General features: G+C 50.5%; 11 protein-coding genes across 11 annotated transcripts; 6 read left to right on the top strand and 5 right to left on the bottom strand.

The window, feature by feature from the left end:
- Nucleotides 1–337: 337 nt before the first annotated feature.
- Nucleotides 338–3115, bottom strand: N7506_001039 (uncharacterized protein; the record flags this gene model as incomplete). Its single annotated transcript, XM_056950335.1, has 3 exons — nt 338–2032; nt 2085–2915; nt 2981–3115. The coding sequence occupies 3 exons, from the start codon at nt 3113–3115 to the stop codon at nt 338–340; spliced, it is 2661 nt and encodes an 886-aa protein (XP_056816250.1).
- Nucleotides 3116–3418: 303 nt separating this feature from the next.
- On the top strand, nt 3419–4183 carry N7506_001038 (glycosyltransferase family protein; the record flags this gene model as incomplete). Its single annotated transcript, XM_056950334.1, has 1 exon — nt 3419–4183. One exon carries the CDS (start codon nt 3419–3421, stop codon nt 4181–4183), a length of 765 nt encoding a protein of 254 aa, XP_056816249.1.
- A 397-nt stretch (nt 4184–4580) lies between these two features.
- On the bottom strand, nt 4581–5876 carry N7506_001037 (M20 family metallopeptidase; the record flags this gene model as incomplete). Its single annotated transcript, XM_056950333.1, has 1 exon — nt 4581–5876. The coding sequence occupies one exon, from the start codon at nt 5874–5876 to the stop codon at nt 4581–4583; it is 1296 nt and encodes a 431-aa protein (XP_056816248.1).
- A 242-nt stretch (nt 5877–6118) lies between these two features.
- On the bottom strand, nt 6119–6568 carry N7506_001036 (ankyrin repeat domain-containing protein; the record flags this gene model as incomplete). Its single annotated transcript, XM_056950332.1, has 1 exon — nt 6119–6568. The coding sequence occupies one exon, from the start codon at nt 6566–6568 to the stop codon at nt 6119–6121; it is 450 nt and encodes a 149-aa protein (XP_056816247.1).
- Nucleotides 6569–7608: 1040 nt separating this feature from the next.
- Nucleotides 7609–7905, top strand: N7506_001035 (uncharacterized protein; the record flags this gene model as incomplete). The annotated part of the gene is made up of 1 exon (XM_056950331.1): nt 7609–7905. The coding sequence occupies one exon, from the start codon at nt 7609–7611 to the stop codon at nt 7903–7905; it is 297 nt and encodes a 98-aa protein (XP_056816246.1).
- A 2431-nt stretch (nt 7906–10336) lies between these two features.
- N7506_001034 (putative NRPS-like enzyme) lies at nt 10337–13669 on the top strand (the record flags this gene model as incomplete). The annotated part of the gene is made up of 3 exons (XM_056950330.1): nt 10337–10946; nt 11003–13179; nt 13286–13669. 3 exons carry the CDS (start codon nt 10337–10339, stop codon nt 13667–13669), a joined length of 3171 nt encoding a protein of 1056 aa, XP_056816245.1.
- A 2305-nt stretch (nt 13670–15974) lies between these two features.
- N7506_001033 (uncharacterized protein) lies at nt 15975–17449 on the top strand (the record flags this gene model as incomplete). Its single annotated transcript, XM_056950329.1, has 2 exons — nt 15975–16236; nt 16293–17449. The coding sequence occupies 2 exons, from the start codon at nt 15975–15977 to the stop codon at nt 17447–17449; spliced, it is 1419 nt and encodes a 472-aa protein (XP_056816244.1).
- Nucleotides 17450–18870: 1421 nt separating this feature from the next.
- N7506_001032 (putative DNA 3'-phosphatase Tpp1) lies at nt 18871–20602 on the bottom strand (the record flags this gene model as incomplete). Its single annotated transcript, XM_056950328.1, has 9 exons — nt 18871–19035; nt 19104–19249; nt 19307–19367; nt 19413–19549; nt 19616–19743; nt 19790–20095; nt 20154–20266; nt 20317–20471; nt 20521–20602. The coding sequence occupies 9 exons, from the start codon at nt 20600–20602 to the stop codon at nt 18871–18873; spliced, it is 1293 nt and encodes a 430-aa protein (XP_056816243.1).
- Nucleotides 20603–21247: 645 nt separating this feature from the next.
- Nucleotides 21248–22083, bottom strand: N7506_001031 (mediator of RNA polymerase II transcription subunit 18; the record flags this gene model as incomplete). The annotated part of the gene is made up of 2 exons (XM_056950327.1): nt 21248–21560; nt 21611–22083. 2 exons carry the CDS (start codon nt 22081–22083, stop codon nt 21248–21250), a joined length of 786 nt encoding a protein of 261 aa, XP_056816242.1.
- A 1159-nt stretch (nt 22084–23242) lies between these two features.
- N7506_001030 (alpha-ketoglutarate dehydrogenase subunit KGD4) lies at nt 23243–23687 on the top strand (the record flags this gene model as incomplete). The annotated part of the gene is made up of 2 exons (XM_056950326.1): nt 23243–23315; nt 23404–23687. The coding sequence occupies 2 exons, from the start codon at nt 23243–23245 to the stop codon at nt 23685–23687; spliced, it is 357 nt and encodes a 118-aa protein (XP_056816241.1).
- A 1530-nt stretch (nt 23688–25217) lies between these two features.
- Nucleotides 25218–26613, top strand: N7506_001029 (fungal specific transcription factor domain-containing protein; the record flags this gene model as incomplete). Its single annotated transcript, XM_056950325.1, has 4 exons — nt 25218–25250; nt 25410–25565; nt 25632–26152; nt 26208–26613. 4 exons carry the CDS (start codon nt 25218–25220, stop codon nt 26611–26613), a joined length of 1116 nt encoding a protein of 371 aa, XP_056816240.1.
- Nucleotides 26614–26910: the final 297 nt, after the last annotated feature.

The following is a 26910-nucleotide window of genomic DNA, read 5'->3' as shown; positions in this document are numbered from 1 at the left end:
TCATGTACATCATAAGAGAAAGAAATATGTGCATAGGTCCTAAGGACCTCGGCTGTCAATACATGACCAAAAGAGGATTCGCCTGCGCTATGAAGAAAAACCGATCGAGAGAAAAAGAGAAACAAGAAGCACCGAGGTGTGGTCGACTGGCACTGTGTCAATGGATAGGCGAGGAGCCTCTTCCAATGTAGAGGCTGCCAAAAGCCAAAAGCACCAAATCTCAAACCGGATGGCAACAGAGGTGGGCACAAGGTGGCCAGTGGTGCTGCTATAAGGAATTAAAACAGACGAAAAACGAAAGAATTTAGTGACAGACAAGACGGGATCAAACAATTTGCTAACGGACATAGTTGGCCGGGCGTCGACCAAGAAGTCCATGCTGAGTCTGGCTGCGAGTCATGCGGCGTGGAGTTGGTTCATCATCCAAACTCAACCCGCCCATGCCCGAACCAAGACCGGTGCGTCGAGGAGAAAACATGGACCCTGACCCCAAAGCTGGGCTGGTTCCGTAACGGATGTTGCGGTTGGTAAAGTTCGTGGCTGCAGTGGTTGTAGTAGCCACAGTCTCGCTGTCGGACTCCTGCTCGTAATCCGACACAGGGTCTATTTGCTTCAGAGTTTCCATCGTGAAGCTATGTGGGTTGTTGTTGTTTTGCTGGAACGCGTTTTGGTTGGCAGCTGGGAATGAAGAGACGGTTTGAGACGAAGTAAGCCCATATTGTGGCACAGAAGGCAGCGCCGATGAGAAACTCGAAGCTGCCTCAGTGTCCCCGAACGAAAGTGCGGGTGCGGTTGATTGTGATCCAAAAGAGCGATGCACAGGTGGACTGCTGACGCGAGGCAGAGAGGTCGAGATTGCACTGTCCGAAGGCCTATCCGAAGATCTATCCGCGGGCCAGTCAAGAGCACCTGACTGGCTCACCGGTGACTGCGGTTCCGTGGGAGGTGATGCAGATCCCGGTGGTTTCTGGCTCTCCAATTTAGCATCTTTGTAGAAGGACAATACATTCATGACCTCCTGTAGAACCATGAATAGCAGAAGAAGTTTGCCATAGCGATCAAAGTAGTCCCGGTTCAGTGAGGCCGTTGGCAAATGTGCCCCCATATGAACAGCGGCGCCGAGTTCCGTGATCGAGATCAGGATCTCTGTGCCATTCCATTCTGAAAGGGGTCTTTTCACCATACTTATCAAGGCGAACCCAGCAACCAAACTTGCAACACCTAGGGCAGCAATTTCCACGTAATTTCCTGGGAGCAGTACTTGGTGGTTTTGCGAGAAAGTCCAAGCACTAGTAAATCCAACTAGCAGTCCCAGTCGCAGACAACCCCAAAAGAGATAGCTCTGTGTCTCAATCAGACGTGGTGAACCTTGTTTGTATGTGTTCTGGTCCCATCCAGGTCTTTGAGCACCGTCGGGCTGGAAGTTAAAGGCACGATCGAACAATGTCTCGAGTCCAGTGGATGTGTCAAGGTCACCGGGTGCGAAAAATTTGGGCTGATTGAAGACCGTATCAGCATCCCGGGGCTTTTGTTGCGACTGGCCTGATGTCGGGGTAGGGGTGCGGTGGAAGGGATTTGGCTGGATCACTCGGTCAATGGATTTTGACGGAATCTGATTGCGAAGTTTCCATGCAGGAGGTGTAGGGGCAGCTGGAACATGACCCTGGAAAGGATGCGGACCACTCAGCACAGAAGGTTCGTTTCGTTGTGTTCTAGTTGGTCGAAGATCGTGAGTGACAGAGGGAGACCAGTCCATGGTGTCACTTTCGTCCTGGATTTGAGCAACTGCAACCGATTGTTCAACTGGTGGCCTGCTTGTAGCCAGTTTGTCAATTGGAAACCGCGGATTGAATCCAGTGTCATTGGCCTTTGGAGTGCCACCGGACCTGTGGATGCGAGTCGCCGCAGGCGACTCAGCCTGAGCCGGAGAAGACGCCTTGGCGCCCTCGAGACGGGTTTCCCAGCTGTTGTCTGACCAGTTGACCAGTGGGCGACTGGAGTAGCTCACAAGATATCTTGAGACCAACACAGACTACTCGAATTAGTATTCCCAACTTCAATCAGCGGATATGTACGCTACTTACCAGAATCGTGAACGGAGCCATCAGTGCATGCAAAGCCCGAGGAAGGTTTGGGTCCAATCCACTGGCAGAAGGGTCCTTGAGCACAGCCCAGAATACACATCTCACTACCATGACGATAAGCTGAGCTTGGTAATACTCCGCAAGGCCACCGAATTTGCCAGGTTGTCCATCGATCTTGAAGCGCAGCTTCGGATTCCACCAAAGGGAAAGGGCACCTGCTACCAGCGCCAGGCCAGCAGTGGGTGCTAGGTCTGGGCAGCAATCACCTGGAACTCGCCACATATGAAACGACCGAGAAACACAGGATAGCATTGTATTGGGTTCATCTTCCTCCATCCCCTCTCCCGATGAAGGAACCGTGATTGCAGCAAGCAAGTCCCACGAAATCTGGCCAGCGATACTCGTCCAGTATGCACATGCACCGAAAACAAGCAACAAGCTCCTCCAGCTCCGGTTCCTAGCCTGTCGCGATTCCCGATTCATCCTGCTCTGGTCCATCATGCGTCGCAAGTGATCTGATTTCGCTTCATATCCAGCTTTACGGATCCGTGATTTCACCCGTGGCTCGCAAATTTCGCAAACTTGAGGGTAACGGTCCTCTAGGCTGCGACGGAACTGGTCATACCCACGGTCATACTCGCTGTCCGTAGGATCGTCCGAGGGAGGGAAATATGAGGCAAGGGAGCTAGTGAACAGATGCTGATTGCGAGTGCACTTGGCGCAGAATAATGGAGGTTCGTTCAAATCGGTTGTTCCGGATGGGCTTGATGCGCCGGGTGAATGAGGTTCGGCATTTGTGACCACAGCTGGGGGATCGGTGATCTCTCCTTTCTGTCGCATCAAACAAAAAGTTAGGCACCGTAGGGCGACACGATGGGGGGACAAACAACACTCACCTCGTCAAAGAAATTGTCAGCCTCACAATGCTCGCAGTGGAAATTGCGAACAGGTCCGCGAATAGGTCGATTAACCTGAGTAGGCCGCTGCCCACAATAAAAGCATGTCAGACGCTTTGAGAAAAGAGACGACATGACATAGTAGACAGTTGTAGGAAAGAGGTGTGGGTGTAAACAAGGGAGAATGAGATGCCAAAGGGCAACATGAAAAAAACACGTGCGGGGGACGTGTTACCGCGACTCCAATTTTGCTGTTCACTACATCATAGCTCCATGTATTTCTCCTACATTGGCTTCTCATCACTCTACTTGCAATGCCCTGAATAATTAATTTTTTGCAATGAGTTTCTTTCTCACTTGGTCCCTCTGGGATCAGCTTCTCTGGGGCATGGTCTCAGTAATGCTACTTGGGATCGGCATTCTCTTTGTATGCGCCAGATGCTCCTCCACAATCGACTCAAGCTTACAGTTTCTTCTCAGGTCATAGTCGCCTCCCTTATGATTTCGCAAAATACCGACGTTCCCAAATGTCGCAAACGTGGATCCCCAGCGCATATCCTGATTGTCCTCGGGAGCGGTGGACATACAGCCGAGATGTTCTACATGCTCGAGCAGATCAAACTTGACTCCAAAGAATATACGTATCGGACCTACGTCGTGAGCTCAGGAGATAACTTCAGCGCCGGAAAAGCGAAAGAATTCGAGGCCAAGCATACAGGAGGCGAACAGGCCAGCGAGAACTTCAATATCCTCACCGTTCCTCGTGCTCGAAAAGTCCACCAATCGTACCTGACCGCGCCATTCTCGACCATTCACTGTTTCTGGACTTGTCTTGCCACTCTTCGAGGTCACCATCCTGACCAGCAACTCCCGAAAGAATACATATCTCCTTACCCGGACTTGATTCTAACCAATGGACCAGCTACAGCAGTCTGCGTGGTCGTTGCCGCGAAACTGATCCGCTTCTTCCTATTTATGTTCAATTTGGGCTCATTGCTGCCAGGCCGGTCTCCAGTCTCCACCGTGTCGCAGCTCCGCACTATCTATGTTGAGTCGTGGGCCCGGGTGAGTACTCTCAGCATGTCTGGGGCTCTGTTATTACCCCTGGTTGACCGGTTCCTTGTCCAATGGCCCGCTCAAGCTGGGCGGCGTGCTTGGTGGGGCATGAAAAGAACACAGTATGCTGGCTGGCTTGTGATCTAAGTATTGTTATCTAGCCTTGCCGGCGAGGCAACGAGGGTATCTTCTACGATGTAGGGAATATGAGATCACTTTTAGGCTTTGAAGCATAAACATATTGAATGGAGTACCAATACGCTCTACGATCCACTGTTGGTTTCATTTCGCATTGCAAATCTCCACTGGTGAGCTTGAGCATCATCTTTTACGATCACAATGTACCATTCCCAAATTACAGGTCACGCCCACCACAATTGATCGGCAGCATTGCTTCCAAGGTTGACAGATATCAGCCATTAGTCTCATATGCTTTCTATATACAGTCAAAAGTATTCATATCCAGTCTAGAGGAGCACTGCATATAGTTCAGTTAAGACGGCAGATAATGCAAGAAAATTCCCAATCATGCGTCCTCGCCCTCTTACTCAAGAGCAGCCTGGATCAGCTTCTTATAACCAACGACAGCTTCCTTAATCTGGCGCACAGTCAGAGCCTCATTATCGCCATGAGCGACAAAGATACTACCAGGGCCATAAAGGTACCGCTTGACACCTGACGCGACAGCCAAGTTGGGCACATCAGTACCATAGTTCACAGTAGTGACATCGAAGCCTTCAACATCAACATCGAGGTCCTGAGGCGAGTACGACTCCGGGTGCGACTCGAAATCCACCACCACCTCAGCCTCTACATCCTTCGTAGCATCCTTGACAGCACGCCGGATGATCTCACGCGCCTCCTCGGGAGTTCCCTCCGCAAGACGAACGGCAACATCAGCCATTGCCTCCGAAGGCACAACGTTCGTGGCAACACCAGCACGAACCTTGCCGATGTTGAGCGTTGTGGGCCCGTACTTCGGGGACGCAGGAAGACCGCCCTCTTCGGCGGGGATGTCGCCGAGGATATCGACGCGCGCGAGTGCGGGCAGGATTGCGGAAACGGCGCTCTTGCCTAGCCAGGGGTAACCGGAGTGGGCGGCGCTGCCGTGGGCAAGGACCTGGAAGCCCAGCATGCCCTTGTGGCCGGATACGAGGGCGGCTTCTGTGGGTTCACCAAAGATGAGGGTCTTGAATGCATCTTTCTCGTTGAGCTTTGAGTCGGAAAAGAACTTCATGCCGTCGCCGCCGATTTCTTCGCCGACGACGAACAGGAGGCCGAGGCCTGCATCTGGGTTTTCTTCGAGGGTTTCGAGGGTCGCGAAGATTTGGGCTGCCACGCTGCCTTTAGCATCAACGGAGCCACGTCCTGCGATAATTAGGTCCTCGGCATTGAATGTTGACTCTTGGGGCTGGTGGACTGAGTATGGAATGAAAGGCGGTACAGTGTCAATGTGGCTGGTGAGGATCACGGAAGGGGGCTGCTCAGAGGACTTGGGAAGAGCATAGATGTTGTAGCGGGTCTTAGCATCTTCCTGTCCTTTCACAGGAGGCACTTCCTGTTTGATCACAGTGAAATTTTGACTTTCTAGGAACTGTGCAACGAAGAGGCCGACTTCGTGCTCATTGCCAGATAAGGACTCAATTGAGACGAGATCCCGGTGCAATGACAGCAATGGAGACTCGCTGATAATATCATCCAACTGGGTTTGACTGTAGTTGGGCCCATCTGGCGAGGGTGTCCCTAGGGACTGTTGGCTCTGCTGTTCATATGCGGGGTGCGGAGAAGCCTTGACACCGGCGATCATGGCCGCGGCCGCAAGGTATGGAGAGAGCTTCATTTAAAAAGATAGCGTGATTGCTGTTCAACTACAGGTTTCAAACTCAAAGCTCAATGGGGCGCCGAGGGACAAAGACGCACAAAACTCGAACTGCGTTGAACCTTTGAGAACGGAGTAAACTCCGTCGGAATGACGCGATAGTAGTCTACCGGGACCGGTCACGTGAATTGGGGTGGTTTGTTTACAGATAAGATCTCCCGAGAGCAAAGCACTTGAGCAATGATGATCACACATAAGACAACCTATTTCCCTTCTAAAACCTCGATTACTTGCCATTGATTTGACATCCGTGCACAGTCAATTGGCGTACGACCATTTGCATCTTTGATACCCTGATCGGCGCCTTCACTGATCAGGAAGTTGACCACATCCACTTTACCGAGTTCGGCTGCTTTATGCAGAGCTGTTCCAAGACCCATAAAGTAAAACAGCGTCCAGGAAGGATGGTCCTCGAATGCGGTTGAATTCAGGGATGCGCCTTTTTCGAGGAGGAGTTTCAGGACCTCAATGGTGCCCGATCGTCGCTCAATTGTGTGATGAAGCAGCTGACCTTTCCCCGCGTCTCCGCCATGGCTGAACAAGAGAGAAATTATCGAAATTGGGGCGCTTTCAACGGCGTAAGAGAGTGGTGTCAAATCGATGAAACATCGCTGGTTTGGATCAGCTCCATGATCAAGAAGCCAGGCTGTCATGTCTTCATCTTCTATGGCATCACTGCAACAAATCATACGAATATTAGTTATAAATTGAGTAGCAATATGATGAGTGTTAAGCATGAATCTAACCTAAGTACCGGAGGTCTCAGCTCGCTTATCGGTTCATTTATATCCCAACCGCTTGAGATGAAAATCTCTAAGGCATTTTTCGCCTTTGCTTGTACTGCTTGCGAGGCATATGATGTATTCATAGGTAGTCCCCGGTCAAGAAGCTCTTTGATGAATCGCGCATCGTCCCGTTTGATGGCCTCCGCCATGATCCTATGGAGGTCGCATATGTCGAACGCCCCGATCGAGGAGCTTACTGAGTTAAGAACATCCCGAAATTCATCAATACCGCCCCTAAAAAAGATTGTACGTAATTTTTCAAGGGTCGCAAGCGGAGTTCGAGTCGGAATACGAGGGTATTCGCTTGGGCTGATAGGAGCGCGATCTGGTGGAGGAAGGACGTTCATAATGAGTAAAAATAAGGACAAAAAACGAGACTATGAAATACGGAGTTTGGGAGGTTTGATGCCGTGGGCAATTATGTGCTTGAGTTCAGTCGGGCGATTTGCATGGGTGGCTTAGGGTACACCTGCACTCTGAGGGGCTGGACAGAAGCTTCACTCTCTAGATCAGATACTCCCGAGGCCCTTGGCGAGCACTCGATAAACGATAACAGCGTGCCGTTGAATATACGCAGTCATCGCGCATCATGTCGGACTGATATATACTCTGTTGCTGCGCTCGCTTTTCTCTGTCATGGTGATATTTCCTCCAAGCGTCGTATGGCCGCCGGCCCCAAAGACACAGCTGCCTTGGGGCTGGACCCCTCAAAAGTTTTGGCCCCTTCGATGTGCAGGGCTTCGTCCTTTGATATGCAATTCACCTCACTTCGTGTCCCAGGCCGTAACCCATCAAGCAGCGTATCCTTCACCTTCTCTCTAGACCTTCCTCTCAAAAGCCATCATCCCATATCATACAACATCCACCTCTGTTCTCATCTACTAGCAAATTCCAAATTTCTAGCCACTATGACTGAAGGTCTCACCCGATACAAGACCCCGCCCCCAAGCGACGTCATAATCGTATATGACCGGCCGTCCCTCAACGACCTGACCAAAGTCTACCCAGAGACTTGTCTTTATGATGAGAATGGGGGGTACTATATGAAAACGATGGATGGTCAAGTCATCGCCATCACCGCAGACGACTTATGCGAGGAGTTAGACAAGACTATAGCTGAAGCTGATGCCTTCCGCGCTGCTCATGAAGCTGAATGTGAAGGATGTGAATATTGCAATGGGTCAATGTGTATCGAAAAGGCATAGAATGTTGCTCGTTGATTTAATTGTTCGTACGGAAACTGCAGCCGACCCTGGTGAGCCCACAGTTTCGTCTGTTTGAGTCAAACTTGAATTTCCATGCATGCTCGAGCTCTCGGACATTATACATCAGACGATAACGTCAGGACGTTTATGGTTAGATTAATGGACTCTACAACTGCCTAATAAGGCAAGTGCTGGACGGTGAAGGCCGCTCCCGATTTTACTTGCCGAAGAGACTCACTCGGGATATCGTTGGAGGCAGCAGGGTTGCTGCAGTTTGACCATCGCCGACATGATCTGCCAGGCATCTATCCGAGTGGATACCTGCTTGGACTAATAATCTTGGAAATTTCCACTATGCACGGATTTTCGCGGGCTTTGATGACTTGAAACCTGGCAGATGGGGCCATTGTTGCACATCAGATACCTCAGTATGTAGTGGATATAGATATTCTTAGAACAAGCTTTTGTCCGTCAAGCCCCGGCAGCTAACTCCTCTTTTGGAACCAACCAATCTTGTTCTTCTAGTATAAAGTCATCCAATTTCGACCGCTAGTAGATACAATATCCCGTGGTACAGGGATGGTTTAAAGGCTGAATATGAACAAGGGGCCGGGTAGGTGGTCGATCTCAGCGATGATTACAGGAATGGGAGGTAAGTATGACACCTGCCAGGTGTGAAATTATCTCTTGTATATAGTGTACGTCAATGATCATCCAATAGAATAAGTAACTTACTTCGCCACCTGGGCAGTGTCATGCATGGGAATTGACGGTGACAAGATCATTCCAATAGCAGAGTTAGGCTAATGTGAAACCTTGAAAAAGAGACCCAAACGCTCACTGAGTACCCTATTTCTCGTAATATATTACTAGATGGAGATATAATCAAGCCCCTTGATGCACTTTGCGACATGAATCAATTTCAAGCTCTGTGCATACATCGGCAGTGGTGATCCCGAATCTCGGCAGATCAGCATCAGTGCTATGTTGACATACTACACGTGTACACACCGACACCGGGCTCCAGCGTACTACAAATGACGTAGAATCGAGCTACCAAGGATCTCGGCACGCGATAGAGGAGTTTTCATAAGGAGGTATCTCGTTCGCGGCATATTACCGTAAAGGGTTTGAGGCACCTCAACCCGTACCCCGTGCACCAAAGCGAATCAGAAGCCGAATTCATGATGGATCCAACACAGACACAGATCGCATACTTCCAGGTCAGTCCATCACGATCCACTAGCGATGCTAAGCAATTCAGCCACCTTCCGTAGTGAATGCTTCCATGGATGATCATCACTCCGGGCCGAACCTTGCCATAAGCCATAAACAACTAGACGTTTTTCTAGTATATTTGTTTTGCGCTTTTGACTTTTCTTGGAATACCCAGCATTTTTGGAAAAAGAATCGTACGATCAACTAAAGCGCGATCTTTCATACTCTGATGGTAGATTAGAAGTATCGGAGTTCCAAAATCTACATCAACGATGAGCTAATTGGTGGGTCAGAAGTGAGACAAATAGTACCAAGCGTTAGTTCCTCTAGAAGATGGCTAGAAAATCTGGAATCTTTAGCTGCATATGCATCTCTACGGAACTCACGGCATACCGATAAGAATGTAGACCAGGGTGACATGCACAGTCCATCAAGTCGAAACAGGAAATTTGACTCCAGCAGTGACACAAACATCTCCATGACGCCTTAATGAAATTGGGGGGCGTGCTCGGATACACAATGCCCCTATACGTGTACAACGAATCCAAAGATACTCCATAGTTGTTTCGATGTTGTATCAAAATTGCAGAGCGACGACCATGGCACGTCGTTTCAAGGTTAAAGCAGATGGAAGCTAACGTCAATTCTTGATCCAATGATAGATATGAAAATTCTATACAATATTGTTTATGCCCCAAAATAGCGACATAATTTACCCCTCGGCGCGGGCGCCGCGAACCGCCGAACAAGCAAGGAGCCACTAAAATGCCACAATTATGACCGCAAAAACAAGTACAGAGTATCATGTCTCCTCTTGTAGTGCGGGATCACTTACCGAGCATGAAAAGTGGAGACTTCATTATGAAGCCAAAATAAAGCATAGTGATGCTCAGGCCAGTGGATATGCCCAAAGTGGAGTAGATATACGCCGACCAAGGAATGATCTGCATACTCAACCCAGTCAGTGTTGAGTAGGGGTACAATAATTAATCAGACATTGTGTCGGTTCGGAATGGGCTGTCCGAATGATCCACTGGGTTATATCACTCAAGAACAAGTCTTCAAAAGTTATATATATGCATGCGATCCTCCCCCCTTCCAGTGGCAGCATTATTGGAACCACGGGTTATCCTCAGCACATCCTACCTACCATCTCATAAAATTATTTGCATTATATCGTTTCAAGCCACCGAGACAATCAATTACCAACAAAATGGACTCCTCGCACAAGAAACTTCTGGCGACAACAATCGACGAGTTTGCTAGAAAGACTCCCGATGACCGATTTGCAGTTATCCCGCAAGGATCAGAACTTAGCCATGGATTCCAAACCCTTTTGATGAAGGACATGGCTCAGGCAGTTAATTATATGTCCTGGTGGATCGAGAGCACAGTTGGACCAGCGCAGAACCGGGAAACCCTGGCCTACCTGGGCTGCAACGATATACGCTACTTCATTTTCATGCTGGCTTGTCAAAAGACCGGTTACCAGGTGAGAGAAAGCACTGGGCTTGAGATTTTATTAGAGATGCATACTGACCTCGAATTCTCACAGGCTTTCCTGCCTTCAACCAGAAACTCCGACGAAGCCCATGTCCACCTATTGAAAGCAACAACTTGTTCCAAGTTCTTTTTCACCGAGGAGCGCCGCACACGAATCTTGGAGATCAAAGCATTGTGCTCCTCATTGGATATCTTCTCAGTGCCGGCCATAAAGACAATGCTCGAAGACAAGTCCGGCCTTCGCCACTATGCTTATACCAAGTCTTATGCCGACGCTGAAGATGACACCATCCTGATCATTCATAGTTCAGGAACTACAGGTGAGTGTTTCCGCGTCATGATCTAAGCCCTCGGGGGGGTGCTAACTCAGTAATAGGCATGCCAAAGCCGGTGTATCTTACCAACGGCTTTTTCATGACCCTTAGTGCCAGTGCCTACCTTCCATTGCCGCCAGGCCGTCTGCCGGGTATTTACTACCATCTTGGCCAGAAAGACCTAGTCCTGGCAACGACACCTCTATTCCATCTCATGGGAATAATGCCTCTTGTGTTCTCAGTGTGGTTCCGTGTTCCCACCCTTCTGGGCCCTGAAAAGCCACCCTCTGTCGACTTCATGATAGAACTACTTGAAACCGCCCGCCCGACCCATGCAATCTGCGCGCCATCCGTCCTAGAAGATATGAGCAACTCCAACGAGGCCTTGCATTGCTTGGAGAAACTTGATCGCGTCTTGTTCGGAGGAGCACCTCTGTCCCCCGAAGCAGGTGACCGACTACAAGAACACACCCAAGTCGTGTCTGTGATTGGCACCAGTGAAGTCGGTTGGATCCCGACCCTGATCCCCGAAGACCCAGCCAATTGGGGTTACTTTGAATGGAGTGAAGCCTACGGTATCGACATGCAAAATGTCGGGGAGGGGGTGTTCGAGATGGTCATTCCGCGACAGGAGAATGCCCGTGACTTCAAGGGCATATATCACACATTCTCCGATATCAACGAGTATCATACCCAGGATCTATACACCCAACACCCGACGAATCCACACCTGTGGAAGTACTATGGGCGCAAAGATGATGTTATTGTCCTGAGCAACGGCGAGAAGTTCAATCCTATCAATATGGAGACCATCATTGCAGGTCACCCGCTCGTCGGAAAAGCAGTGGTGGTCGGACAGGCCCGGTTCCAGGCTGGACTGCTTATCGAGCCGGACCACGGAGTCGCCGATATGGACACTAAGGTCTTCATTGATGAGATTTGGCCAACCATCCAAGTGGCTAACCAGGGAATCGCTGCCCATGGTCGCATCATGAAGGACAAGATCGGGTTCGCTGTGAAGGACAAGCCTTTCAAGAGGACTCCCAAAGGAAGTGTGCAGCGCCGCGCAGTGCTTCGAGACTATGCGGATGAGATCGATGCCCTTTATGCTGGCGGCTCGGAAGATGATCTGGATCAGCTTGTGCCTGAGACACTGGACGCAGAGAGTGTTCCTGCGTTCACTCGCGAGGTTGTTGCCCGGGCTCTGGAACGCTCTGATTTCTCCAACACCGAGACCTTCGACAGTGCCGGTCTTGACTCGCTGATGACCATCCGGGTATCTCAGTTGCTGCAACGCGGTGTTCAGATGCGCCGCCCGGATCTGAAAGCGAATGCCATCAGCCCACAGGCGATCTATAGAAACCCAACTGTAGACCGACTGTCTCAATTTGTGGTGGCCCTCCTGGAAGGAAAGTCCCAGGTCGAGGTACCGCGAGAAGAGAAGATCCAGAAGCTGGTGGAAAAGTATACGTCTGACCTTCCAGTCCGGGAATCACACCATCAACATGAACTACCTGTGCCTACAACCGTGATTCTGACCGGCTCGACCGGTTCACTGGGAAATTATCTACTGCATTCTCTGCTGAACGATAACAAAGTGTCGAAAGTCTACTGTCTCAACCGCTCAGACGCCGAGTCCCGACAAAAGCAAGGCTTCCAAGACAAGGGCTTGCATCTCACCGCAAGCGACTGGCAAGAGCGTGTTGAGTTCCTACAGGCCTCATTCGGAGCCCCGAACTTCGGTCTCGAAGAGACCAAATACCAGGAACTTCTCGACTCAGTCGACACAATCATCCACAACGCCTGGAAGGTCGATTTCAACCACACCGTCGACTCCTTCGAAGATACCCACATCCAAGGCGTCCGTCGTTTCGTGGACTTCAGTCTGGACAGTCGCTACAATGCCCACATCCACTTCGTCTCCTCCGTCAGTACAGTGGGCAGCTGGACACCCGACATGGGCGCATCAGTCCCGGAAGTACCCATGGAAGACAGCGCCGTGGTCCTCCCGCAAGGATACGGCGAGTCCAAGCACGTCGCAGAGCGCATTTGTCTCGAAGCGTCGCGCCGATCCCAAGTTCCCACCACGGTCTACCGCGTCGGCCAAATCGCAGGACCCAAGAGCGCAAGCGGACAATGGAATCCTCACGAATGGCTCCCGACCATCATCTCGACATCCAAAGCCCTAGGAAAAATCCCTAATCGTCTCGGCTCAATGCCCGTAGACTGGGTACCTGTCGTAAGTTGATCCCCGTGATCGATGATCGCATCCAATGATTTTTTCTTTTGATTAAAACCACCCCTGCCGAAAGACCCGAATGCTGATCCCATCTCAATATGTATAGGATACCTTATCTGAAGTGATAGTGGAGATTGTACACACACGTCATCGGGGCACCTCGCCAGCCGTGTTTCACCTGACGAATCCGGAGGTCGCGCCGTGGTTATCGTTGATCCCGCCCATCCAGGCGGCGTTCAGGGTCGAGCCAGTGGATTATTCCGCGTGGGTTGCCGAGCTTGAACGGTTCGAGAATCCCAGCGCCGAGGAAATCGCTGCCATGCCGGCGCTTAAGTTGTTGCCATTTTACCGGGGGTTGCAGGATGAGGGGAGTGCTATGTCTGTGCCGCTGGATGTCAGCTGGGCGCAAGTGGCAAGTCAGACTATGAGAACGTTGGGCCCGGTGTCTGCCGACATGATGCAGAATTGGTTGAAGCAGTGGCGGTTTTGATTAATTTGGGAGGCACACTTTGTAATCATAGTTTTCTCAATGTTGGGGTGAAGTTAATTGTCTTTTTTTTTCAATTTCAGAACTTTGTACAAGCAATCACAGGTTGTGTTCTATAGTCCGAGGTAAAATTGACTAATTTTTAAGCAAGTCGAGCCCTATTTACAGTAGCACAAGTGTGAAGAGAGTGTCAAAATCTTCAGAAGAACCAGATTTGGGCATGTGACATCAACATGACATCGCCGGGATCGGAGGCAATTCCTTCCTGATTGGTACAAACTTTCTCCACCGAATTACCTCAGCGCCAGATTGAGTTTTTCCTAGCCGAGCGGCAATGATTGGCCACCAGCTGAAAGCCCTGGGAAACGGAAGATGCCACTTCGGAACCTCTGCGAAGGCCCTTTCGGTCCTAGTGATGTGCACTGCAGTGAGCTACATCGTAGAGATCGACATGACAGCCTCACAGCTCCTCCGTCCATTCGAAAAAAAAAGAAATGATATATCAAATGCCTTCCATCAACCAGAAACTGGAATGTTTAGCGTAGAGTGGGAGTGCAAATGAAGAAAAAAGTGACCTGTCGATGCAAACCTTGCCGAAAATCAATCCCGTGCCAAGTCACTGTTGGACGCCTCCAGAGGCACACCCGGCGGGCAGAGGCAGAGGCGTCCAGCGACCATGGACGTTACCCCCTCTTTCCGCCATTCTGTCCAGGGCAACTCTTACCGTTCGAATGTTCCCCGAAAGCCCGATGCTGGAGAACTTTGGTTGGCCATGTGGATCTGACGTCTGGGTCCTTTGTCCACGAGTTTACCACTGTATACTCCGTACCCCTCATACGGGATATAGTACTTACTAAAACACCATTTCGAGTTAATTTTTCGTTCCTTTACATTGTACATACGTGCACCCTAGGCAGATTGGCAGATTTTTGGATCGCCTTGCCTTTGTGCTGGACAGTAGAGTCGCAGCCTGACGTAGGGCGAACCAGGTCCAGCTCGGAGACAGAATGACAATCTAATGTTTGGCTAGCATTGCCCTACGACAATTGCGAGGCAAATGGGAATTTACCAATAAGAAGCGGACAATTGCCCTGCTCGTCATACTCGGACAAAGTTCTGACGCCGGGAGGAGACTGGTTGCTCAGCGTCGGAGGTCAAACGGATGCACTAGCCCGTAAGAATGGGGATGGATCTCATTTACTCCGTACGGAGTACTAACGGAGCATTGACGATTGACGTAGAATATCTAGCTGTATACTCCGTAATTGTAGAAGGAAAACAGAAGGAAAACAGAAGGTGAGCCGACTTTCCCCCCACGAATCAAGAATGGGTAGCTGGGTCTCTGTATGGAGTCAGTAGCATCATAGTGGTTCTTGTTTAGGTCCCCACCTCAGTCTAGATGGTGTCGATCGCACACACAGAGAGAGAGTATTTTAAAAAAGGGTCCTGGTTGGCACTGTGTAGAATTTGACTAGGTGACACAACCGTACCTGTGTAGCCGTTGTAACAAAGGGATACAGGCCAGAATGTTCGGAGTATAGTACATACAGAGTACGGAGTAATAATAGAAGAGTATGGAATAGACAGAGTAGATGGAATACTCCGTAGATGGAAGATAAAATAGATAGAGCCAAGAATGAAAAAAAAAGAATAAAAAAATAGGACGAAAAAGACGAAAGAAGAAATAAAGATGGAAAAGAACCCTTCCAGACTCGCCAGTAACCGTGGTTCGAGCTGTGTCATCCACCGGAACTGGGCGGAGCCCAACCATTTGGGAAAAACACCGCCGATCGTTGGTTTTCTGAGGGCCTCTTTCGGGTTTTTATCTCTCTTTTTCGTGAATTGAATTAATTCTATTTTGTTTTGTCGGGAATCCGATGGAATTCCCCACCTAACGGTTTCTTTGAAGTCTAGAGCCAATGACTTCCCCCATCTTATTCTGACTATTCTGACTATTCCTTACGATCTTATTTGTATTACTGTCTTTCTTTTTTCCTTTTGCTCCAGGTTTCTCCCTGCATCACGCATCTCTTCCAGTCCGTTTGTCGATGGTAAGTCTCTGCCCAGCCAGCTGGCTTAAGTGGACGTGTTTGGTCCACGTCGCTCGGGTGGGTTTCTTTTTTAGAAGTTTTCCCCTACCTTTTGATCGTTTCCTAACTGGTGGTCTTCAGTTCCCGCGATTCCCGGATCACACCGCTACATATCTTCTTGCCCAAGGGGATGACTCGTTCCATTTGAGCTCTTATATACCCCTCGCATTCGATGAACCACGCCCATCGATACACCAACCTCCCCGCCGAGCGGCAACATGTATAAACTGAATCAACCCGACGTGAGGGATCACACGGCGCGCCAGCCGCTTTCGCCTTTGACTATCAATACTTCAGCGCCCGCCTCCCCGGCTGTGTCGCTCTTCTCGGTGGCCGGTCACAATCGGGTCTCGAGCTCGGTGTCTTCGCTCGTCTCCACTCCCGGTCTGGGGAACTCTCTCGACAGTCCCAGTCGGAGTCATTTGACCGGTGTGAAGGAAGAGGAATGCACGCGCGACTCATTAGAAGATCACTACTTCCGTATGTTCTCAGTCGCCACTGGCAAAATTATCCCGGGCTGTGCTAACCAGACATAGAACACTTCGATTACGACATGTCGGCCGAAGAGTCATACTTCGCCCCAGTGGACCGTTCAGACACCTACGATCTGAGCGACACCGGCATGGAAACTGCACCCTCACCGAAGAAGCGTCGCTCGGATAGTGTATCGATGAAAGGCGTCTCGCGCATCAACTCGCACATCTCCACCATGTCAGCGCGCTGGAAAAAGCGCGGCTCAGGCGGCGAGGCCGATATGTTCCCAGACGATCTCCGCTCGCGCGCCAACTCCACCGCTTCCTCCGCCCTCGCCAGCCCGATCACCAGTCCCGTGCCCATGAGCCGAGTCGATTCAATCCCGCCATCCCCCGCGCGAACCATCTTCGAAGGTCGCGCCAGCGAGTCCGGCACCCGCCCAATCGATATCTCCCACGCAAACAGCTTCCAGGAAGACGCCGACGGCGACGCCCAGGCCACAACACCCCTCCTCCCACCTTTCATGGGCGACGACCCAACCAGCATCATCGCATCCCGCGTCCAATCTCCCCTCCAATCTCCCTCCGTCGCAGACGTGAGCGAACACCATTACCCAGTAGCAACCGACCCCCGCTTCATGGGAATCCTCCCATCACCCCCTCTATCCTCAAAACCCTCCATCGCCTCCTTCAACCGGCCTCGCGCAAGCACAGTCCGCACCGTCTCCGGCGACGCCACACCCTTCGTCCTCTCAGACCCAAACGACGAATGGGCTAATAAACTCGGCCACGCCAATTTCACTATCTCCCCAGAACCATACATGCCACCCGTCCACGATATGGACTCTTTCCAGCAACTGCGCGCGGACTGGGATATCGCCCGCTGCAATTTCGCTAAGCACCTAGTGCGCACTGGCGAACATTACGGCGTCACTTCTTACATCTACAAACTTACTGTTGAGAAGTGGGAATCCATTAATGCGGACTGGCAATCTCACTACGACGCCTTGCTTAACCAGCTAGGATGCGATGGCGTCGCTTTGACCCTCACGCAATCTCACCCGTGCTCGGTGCGGGTCCCGCGTCTGCATGAAGACAAATTTCCTGAAATGGGCGATGAGGATATCGTTGGTCCCATGACTGTTGCCGGGTGTCGTGCGAAGTCCGAGAAAAAGAGGAATTTCTTTCGCTTTTTCCAGGATCTGGTTTCGAGACCTTGATTTCCGATTCCGATTCCGATTCAGATCCTGGTTTTTGGACTTTGCGCTGTCCCCCCCCGATGATCAATGCTTAATGACAATAGATACCATGATTAATGTCTCTCTCTTTGCTTTTTTGATGTCTCAATTACGATTCCCGACTACTGTCTCTCGCGAATCATGTCTTTCTTTTTGTTTACACATTTTCCTATTTTTTTGTCAACGTTTATACCCCCTCATACACTACTGTATTAGATATTCGCTGAAGCCAATACTAAATATTGCATGAAAAAATTATATACCAATAATACAAACAATACTCATTATTCATCAATTTATCACCTATACTATCGTATAGTTACTATCCAGGGCTATGGACCGGAGTCAACCTTCTCAATTCTACACAGTACATCTAGGCCCAAACCCACAGCTGAACCGCCTCGTCCACATGAACTAGTTCGGGGTTGACTCGGTGCATAATAAAACTGCAGGGGGCCCGAGAGACCTGAGAGGGGGGTCAAGTGAGGCGCAGGAGTGCCCTCTGTACCTGACCCCGGGCCTCTCCAAGGCTATCTATCGACCGTTCAATTGCCGTACTTTGCACTTTGCACATTGCACATCGCACTCTTCGTGGTCTTCAATGAGTCACCTGGGCACCTGCAACAGTGGAGCCGCAGCCACGTTACATGAATTCTACCGCTATTTTATGTTGGGTTCAACATCGGGCCCCCAAGACCCAAGACCCCGTTGGACAATGTGTTTATGCGCGGAAATCTTCACTAGCCTCGGGAGTGCCTTGCCTCTGCATCTGACGTGAAGGCCAAAGCTCTTTGTTGGGTTCGTGAGGGGTCGAGACGCATTTTGCGCTCTGGGCAAGTATGCAGGTACATGGGTGTCGACACTAGGCACTAGGCACTAGGCACTAACTAGCCGGGGGCCTGACTACGTGTGGTTACTCCGTACTAACTGTACGCTGGGCCGCTGGGAGACACTAGTTATGCAGGCTTTTTCGCCGACCTCGGCTGGGCCTGATGCCTGAGCATGGGAATACGAGTTGGAATGTCTTGATTGTCTTACTAACCTTGGAAATAGCTAGATCATAATGACTATGATATAGGGTGCGAGTGATGATTATATGGGGGGAATCTAAAGATATGACCGAAACATGCATTGATTCAGATCTTGATCTTGATTTTTTTTTGATTTGGAGTGAGATTTGAGATTGAGGATTTAGGATTTAGGATTCAGATTTAAGCAGTCGAGATCGATATGGTTTCGGAATCACCCATCGCTCGACGTTTATATGTCAAGTTTCGGACTTGCATTGACTAAAGATAGTCTAGGCGTAAGCAGAGAAGACGCGGCCCCCCTCCAGGGCTGGGGGAGGCGGGGGAGGGGGGAAGTATGCGAATTGTAATTACTCCGTACTGAGTACTGAGTACTCAAATCCAATACTGGCCCCAGAGCTCCTTCGCCTCTTTGCTCCCGCGGAATTGGAATTCCACGGGAATAATGTCGTCAAAGCCCTCATCGAGTTTGGGGGCGCTGAAGCGACGTCCGAAGTCACCGAAGGCAATTCCAGGAAGGGATGTTCGGGACTCGGGGTTCTGCAGGGGTATGAAGTGTTAGTGAGATCAAAGATGGGCTTTGGGGCCCGGGGGTGCGGAGTGCTTACCAATTCTTTGTTCGAGGCCCGTACGGCGTTATTGTGTCGGCACAGGTCCGGGGTGGAGATGAATTGGACACAGCGGATAGGCACGTTGAATTCTTTTGCGAGTTCGACCCAGTATGCGCGTGTTTCCTCGTTGGCGTTTGTGTTATCTGGTGAAGTTAGATTTTGTCCGGTTCGAAGCACTCCGTAGTCTGAGTAGTGCTTACCGATTGCCACTGATTTCTTATCCTGCAAGAACTCGCGGGCGACCTTGATGCATTTTGGGCGCTGTTTTGTTAGATTGAGACTTTGTTCTGGGACTAGCACACATACTGTTTTCAAAATATCTTGGTTGACTCGTTCATAGCCGAGAGGTTCGAGGTGGTTCCAGTAGAATGTTGACTTCCCAGCGCCTGGGCTGCCACAGAAGATCACAAGCTCGACGGGATGTTTGCGGGAGAAGGGTTTGGCTGTATATGGTCAACTAGAGGTCCCCCAGACCACAACGACACGCCAATTGGTCTGAGATCACGTACCTGGCTCCTCGAGACCACCTTTCACATATGACATGGGATCAAAAACTCCCGTTGCCGGCTCAGCAGCTTGTCCCAGGAAGAACTCTTCTGGCGTTTTAAAAGGCATACCCATATTGGTAGCAATGCCTCTGGTCATGTTAGCACCACTCCACCTGTATAGATTGCTCAACTTACCGATCTACAGCTGAGTGATCACCCGGTCTCCCAGCGGCATCACCGACAAAGAATGATCCAGGGAGATCAACTCCCGCAACATCGAGGTCATAATCATCCAGGAACTCCCGCCACATCCCAAGGCGGGGCTTGCGGTATTCAGGGTCTGTTGTGGCAGCATAGACACTGAAAGGGAAGTTCAATTCGGTCATAACAGCCTCCATCTTCTCCTTGAAGTTTGTCAGACTCTTCGAGTCACTGCGCCCACCCTTGATATCTTTCTGAATGCTGATCTTCTTCTGGTTTGAGAAGATAACAACTTGGTACCTGGGAATCATGAGCTCGAATCAACAAATCCAAATCCAAATCCAAGATCCACACATACCCTTCTGAATTGAGCTCCTTCAACCGCCCCGGCACTTTGGCATTCCACCATTGCCAATCCGTCGCAGATTTAGGGAAAACATTCCCGGACTTCGTCTTGATCAAAGTCGAATCCTGAGTTGAAGTCAGCCAGTCTATCCACAGCCAACTTTTGACCGACCAACCAGATCAAACCCAGCGATGCGACGCCGTGTCTCTGCCGGGACATCGTTTCCCGTATTCTGTTTTCCGATGACGACACTGGTCCCGATAACGCGCCATGTGATTGGAGCAGGCTTCTTTTGTGAGGCTGGTGTGAAGAAGTTGGAGGCTGATTTCTCTGTAGGTGTGGTTAGTTGGGCACTTTCGCGTTGCGGGTTTGAACGCACTGGTTGCTGTGTCGACTTTCCGGCGCAGTGGTGGTGGGGAGATTGCCGGTGAGGCGCTTCGCTTGGCTGCCCCCTCTGCCATTCTGAGGATTCGGGTGAGGGAAAACGTGGTGGGCGGTTTGGGGATTATTTGTTCTGATGCTGGAGTTGGACGCGCTGAGGCGCGGGAGTTGTCACGAAGTCACATGTTCGGCTGATCTACGCATTTATCAATTTGCGATTTGCGATTTGTAGTAACAAGGCTGTTTTGAGGGCCTGAGAAATTATTCTCTGTTCCACAATATACTTCTTCGTTTCAGGATTTGTGTCAGTGCGGCATATTTCTCAGGGTAGTGTTTACAATGCTTAGGTAGATCCTTACGTGGACCAAGTGATGATGTTCGCATGGACGATTGAGCGCCCGTGAGCTTGAGGAGGTTAAAATCAATTTCATCGGAACGAAGTAGTAATCCATGTAGTCCCTATGGGATAGGTAGCAACTAAAGTTCACGAAGACCATCTAAAATCAGTGACCAAGGCGTCTTCATCCACCTGTGACTACGATCTATGCTCACTGATGTCTTCTACAGTCCGGGTTATAGTCCCAAACCATGTATCACATCCGTGAAAGTGATTATCGAACGCGTATGCGTGTAAATGGGTATCTTATTTTTGTGGCATACTCGACGTGCATCAACTCCTCTAGAAAACAACCACCGGCGATGATCTGGCGGCCATCTGAAGTGACCTACTTCGCCCTCGTGTCGAGTGACAATCGATCAGCCTGCTCCAAACGAACAGCGGACTTCAACTGCTCGCGCAGTCCAAACAGATGCTGAGAGGCAGTCTTCATGGTCTCCTGGTTACTACCGTCCTGAACAGTAATGAAAGCCTGCAGAACATAGCTCCCACTCTTCTCCAGAAGGACCATATCCTTGAACGCAGGCAGGGTTTGCCGGGGCTCGTTAGATTCATCCGGGTAGTTCAACACACGATGCAAAAAGATCGCAATGTCATTGTGAACGAACATATCACCTTCCACAACATACTCGGAAGTGAAACTGATCGGGTGTTAGCGTCGATCGTACGATCCCCCGATGGCGCCACTTACTGATATCCCCACGCAAACATCTGTGGCATGATATCCCCGCACGGCAGAGTAGCACTTGACATCAGCCGCGAGGTGACGGCCGATCTGGTACCGGCTTCGGGAATATCGCGAAATTCCAGATTCCACGATTGTCGCGCGTAGTCGTAGATAGGCTGGGAGCCGATCATCTGAGCGTCGGCGTCGGCGTCGGCGCCGGAGTCGGACGATGCAAAGTCCGCTTCGGTGACTGGGCCGACGACTTGTGTGTAGTACATGTTGCCATTCAGCATTTTGTTCAGGCGTTGCAGGTCGCCCTGTTGGAGATCCTGACTGGCTCCGGTGCGCCCCGCCAACCCTGGTTTCCGGAAGGCCTTGAAGATCATCCGGCGCTCCAGGCAGTGGCGGGGCTGCATGGCAGTCAGCCCGGCGAGCTGCTGAAGAAGCTCATGATGTTGATGGACAGGGACCGAGGCGAATAGTGACTGCTCGTGCATGTTGATATGTTGACGGGTGAAGCCGGGGAAAGGTATTAGTCAGGGTCCAAGCTTCCTATCAATAATTGTGTGTTGACAATATTGCTAATAGCTTAGTCCGCTGTACCCTATCTTTTTCCACCGCCTTTCACTTTTCGCCTTTCGCCCTGAAACTTTCGCAAGTTCAATTCCGAACGAGTGACCAATCGTTTCGGAACTTCTTGCTGAATCAGGATTGGAGGAAAACAACACCAATGCTAGAGAAGAGTGCAAGGACTCCGTACTTCGTTCACGGGGGCTAACGTGCGGGTTTAGCTTATATCATGGGACGCTAACCCTTTCTGGGGGAGTTTGGGAGAGTTGGCCAAAAGTACTTGGAGCATCTCTGAAGAACTGTACTCCATACTGCTGCTAACAACTGGTCACGAGTATATCGTCCTACTGACAAGAAATAAATTCAATGACTATCGTGTATTGATTTACTCTGTGTTCTCTGCAGTGGCGAATTCGGAGCATCTAAATATTGCACGAAATTGATAATTCATGCCCTGACTAATGCATACGGAGGAGCTCACCGAACGCACCAACGAGGCAAAGATCGGAAAAGTCGGGGAACCAGAAGAATGCTTCACTTGCGGGGAGCTTGGGGGAAATCACAGGCTCCGCGGCGCCGTTCACCAATGGTAAGGTGCATCGGGTGTAAATCCGAGGCTCCAACGTAGGTTTGAATGCATGTGTGTACTTCGTAATCCGTATTCCGTAGGGACAATTCAACTGAAAAGCGTAGTTCGAAGCGGACATGGCGTGACACAAATCATATGAATTCAATAAGCATACTGGATTGTACTTGATTGTACCGTGTAGTGCCGTGCTCCGTCGTTCTGCCTCAGAGCCTGCATCGGCTCCGAGTCGGCTCGTCCCAATGCGGTAACCCTGCCTGTTTCTTATCTTCTTTGCCTTCCCCTCCATCTTTTTCTCTTTCTCCTCTGGACACATTCACTTTCCCTACAGTCACTCTTAGTATCGTCTCTCGTCTCACGTCTCTCGACTATTCCCAACCTCCTACTCCACATCGCGTTACCCGGGCTCGGATACTACCGGACCCGTTCATTTTCGCACAACTCGGAATTTCACCTCCCACCTTCTACCAACACCACTCCTCTTACCAACTATAATAATCATGCGTGTCACCATGGCCCTCGCAAACGCCCGCACCCCTCTCATCCGCTTCATCGGCAAGCGCTCTACTCCTAGTACGTGCAAAATCCCCCCTGGAGCTCCTCCCGGAATCTCCTAGACCCCCCAAACCCCAATTCCCAACACCCGACTAACTCTTCCCAGAGTCGATTGACCACACTCCTCGCGTCCACCCTGCTTCTCCCACTGGTGCTCTCCCCGACTCTTTCGCCGCCTACCGCGCCAAGGCCCAGCAGCACGGTCCCCTCGGTCGCTCCTCCTTCAACAGCACCATTGGCGGCCACTCCGGCGCGTCCCTCGGTCCCATCAAGCCCCAGAACGGCGAGTTCTTCGACCGCTCCGAGCTCCCCTCTCGTTTCGGTCGTCTTCCCTGGACTCAGGCCGAGATGGACGCCATTGAGACCGGCGGCGCAAGCATGTTCGCTTAAGTCGACAAATAATTCTGTTAAACTATATGAGCATGGGCGTCACGCAAGCCGAAGTTCCGGGCGCCGTCTTGAACTTGGGTTTCAAGACTGTATCTCTCGTCTGCTACACCGTGTGGTCGCGATGTGATCCGCCTCGAAACTTCACATGATACCTCCTTGTCGAGTCGACAAGGACGCCCCTTCGGTCAACCCAGCGGTTGGCCCACTTTTTTTCTTCTCTTTTCTATTTTCTTCTCTGTACCCGGCGCTGGTGGTTGATTCTCGGTGTTATACTTCTCGCGACATGCGACTACTGTCTTGATGTTCCAAAAGCGAGCATGTTCGTTCGTTACATAGATTATGAGATGTGAGGCTCTGGGAGCCCTAAATGCATTATCTTATCTGAAGGTTCTGACTTTAAGCTTCCGTGTTCATGCATGTGCCCCGTATGATTATAGAGCTGAGCTCCACCTATAGCCCTATATGTCTTGTCATATAGCGAAGGTGGGTATAGGGCTGCTGCTAAGGACCGGGATGCTGCTAAGGGCCAGCTCAAAGCTTCAGGTGGGCCATGTTCACACCTCTCGCTGTCGACTGGTGAGACTTCAAGCTTGGTCGGTCTAGGGCCTGCAGGTTATTTTGGCGAACGTGATAAATTTTTGGAAGTTTTGTTGGTATCTATATCCCATCCCAGCCCTGGAGCACTCCTGGGAGTCGGCTTGCAAATGCACTTACACCACCAAATCTGGCACTGTTTATGGAACCCGTAACAACTATCTCCCCTTCTTCCATGGCCAAATGGTTCAAATGCCTATATGTACTTCGTACAGACCTTCACGTATGATTGGTAATCTATCCCTTTTGGACACTTCACTCACGCGGAAACCGAAATTAGGATTCATTATGCCCTCTGTGTAGGTGCAGCTGACATGCCCCGGCGGTGCTATGCCCATGGTGCGCCCTGGTTCTCTTCCCGTCGTCTTGTCTGCGACGTCAGGCCACCATCGCGCTTTTTTTCACTTCAATATCCCCAATCCCTGATTCTCTGTTCACGGCTTAGCCCAAGACCTTCTTTACTCGGGTAATCATGATTACTCGATGACGATATTACGATATTAGATAAAGGAAGGAAGCAAGAATAGGTAGTGAACAGTTAGAAGAATAGTGAAAAGGACAGCCAAACAGACAGCCAATTTACAAAAGGTCCCCAACTTTGGGGGTTAATGATAGCCCTAGAGCTCTCTTCCGTTACCAATCGAAAAATAAGTAATAGTCCATGGGTGTTCCAAGACATAATTAGTACGAGTAATGGCGTCCACTCTCCTGAATATGAATTAATGCTAATGTTATCAGAAGCGTTAGCAATAAGAGCCTCGCAGAATAAGCCAATACATAACGACTCCTGTTTATAAGCAAATGTTATCGTCTTTTTGGCCACGCATGAGCGCGGCACTGAGGCTTTGTATATGTACTAGCGGCGGCCGACGATCCCCGACGGGTCCCACATAAAGGCCGCTCCAATCTACAACCCACTGTCGATTTGATTCAATCATGCCAGCGGCCGCCACTGGGAAGTCTCCTAATGTATGCGCCAATTGCAAAGCCCGCAAGAAACGATGTGATAAGTCTCTGCCGCGCTGCCGCTACTGCGATGAGTACCATGCTGCTTCTACTACCGAGGGTTGGAATACCTGCTGACCAACTACCCACTTTATTAGCCATAATCTACCCTGTCGGTATCAGACCTTGAGCCATAGTCCGCGGCATCGAGTAATCGCAGATTCGGTCTTTGTGCCCGCAGCCAATCCTCGGTCCCAAAGTGGCGTCTCGAGAGCCCCCGCTGCTCTACGAGCTAACAACCCCGTCAGTGCATCTACACAACTACTTTTCGACAGCCCTGTATGCAACGCGCATATTCCCCGCGGGCCACCGGTCTTGACAATTGAGACTACACTATGTCTCCAGGCTCAGCGGTTGCTCGAAACTACGGGGCTTTACCTTGATGAAATCAGTGTCCGATACTTCCAGGGTGTTCATACATTCGTACCAATTATCTCCCGACGACAGTTCCATACACAGTTGCTTTCTTTTGGAGCCAATCTCCAGGCTGATTTCGCGCTACTCGTTCTATGCGTGGCATTACTTGTCTCTTCCACAGACTCTTTCGATGTCTTGGGGCCGCAAGGACCCAATCGAATTGAAGATTCGACGCTCTATATTGCCACTAAATCCCTTATGGCCCAGGCACAAGCACTCTGCGCACCCACAACACGGCTCGTTCAAGCTGGAGTTTTGCTATCGGTTTATGAGTATGCCCATGGTTATCCGGAGCAGGCTTTCGTGACGATCGGAAGCTCCGCGAGGATGGCGTATGCAGCCCAGCTACGATCGACCCCTGCTTCAGCCAGAAATGCCCCGTCGCAGATCGATTGGACCATAGAAGAAGAGGAGATTAATACCTGGTGGGGAATCCGCATATGTGAGCGGTACGTACCCGGTCCTCTCCATATCCCACGAGACTATTGGCTCATGGAGGCATAGAACGTTCCTGTGTGAGCTAGCGATTGTAAATCAGCCATTGGGCTCCATAATGCCCACCCAGTACGATTGTCTACCACTCGAACCCTCAATTCTAGACCAGATAAACCCGGTGGTGGCAATCCCACATCGCGACTCGATCCAGGCGCTGACTTCACCCGAAGTTGGCGGTTTCGGGCGCAGCGCTCAAGCAGCATGGCTCCTGGATGGGGTTCTGCGAGGTCTTTCTATGACGGATCCGGACCAGAAACAGGCACACCTTACTGAATGTGATCGAACGCTGCAGTCCTTTCTGGCAGTTGTGATGCAACAGCACGGAGGCAACTACGGAATATTCTGTGTTCCAATCGCTCTAACGATCCGGTCTGTCCCTCTCCAAAACTCGAGTCTTGCCTCTCAAAATGATTGATATAATTTGATGGGAACTTACTTTGTATAGTACATTGTTTCTTCTTCATTGGCATCTCCTCGACTCACGCGCCCGAGACTCCCCAAGGGTCTTTGACTCAGACAACATTTCCCACCAGGCCCTGGATACAATCACTAAAATGGTCATTGACATTGCCGCCACGCATGAACACCTTCCGTTTAATCAAATCGATCACCTACCTCCCAGCTGTCTGTATATCAATCGAGCAGCGCTGAAACATATTCATGACTATCAATCAGTGTCTGCGGATGCTCGGCTGCAAAATTCACTCAACCA

This window comes from Penicillium brevicompactum, assembly GCF_028827555.1.
Source record: "Penicillium brevicompactum strain IBT 35665 chromosome Unknown utg000001l_segment0_segment0, whole genome shotgun sequence".
Taxonomy (NCBI): domain Eukaryota; kingdom Fungi; phylum Ascomycota; class Eurotiomycetes; order Eurotiales; family Aspergillaceae; genus Penicillium; species Penicillium brevicompactum.
Note: the sequence above shows the minus strand (reverse complement) of the source record. Positions and strands in the feature narration are given on the sequence as shown.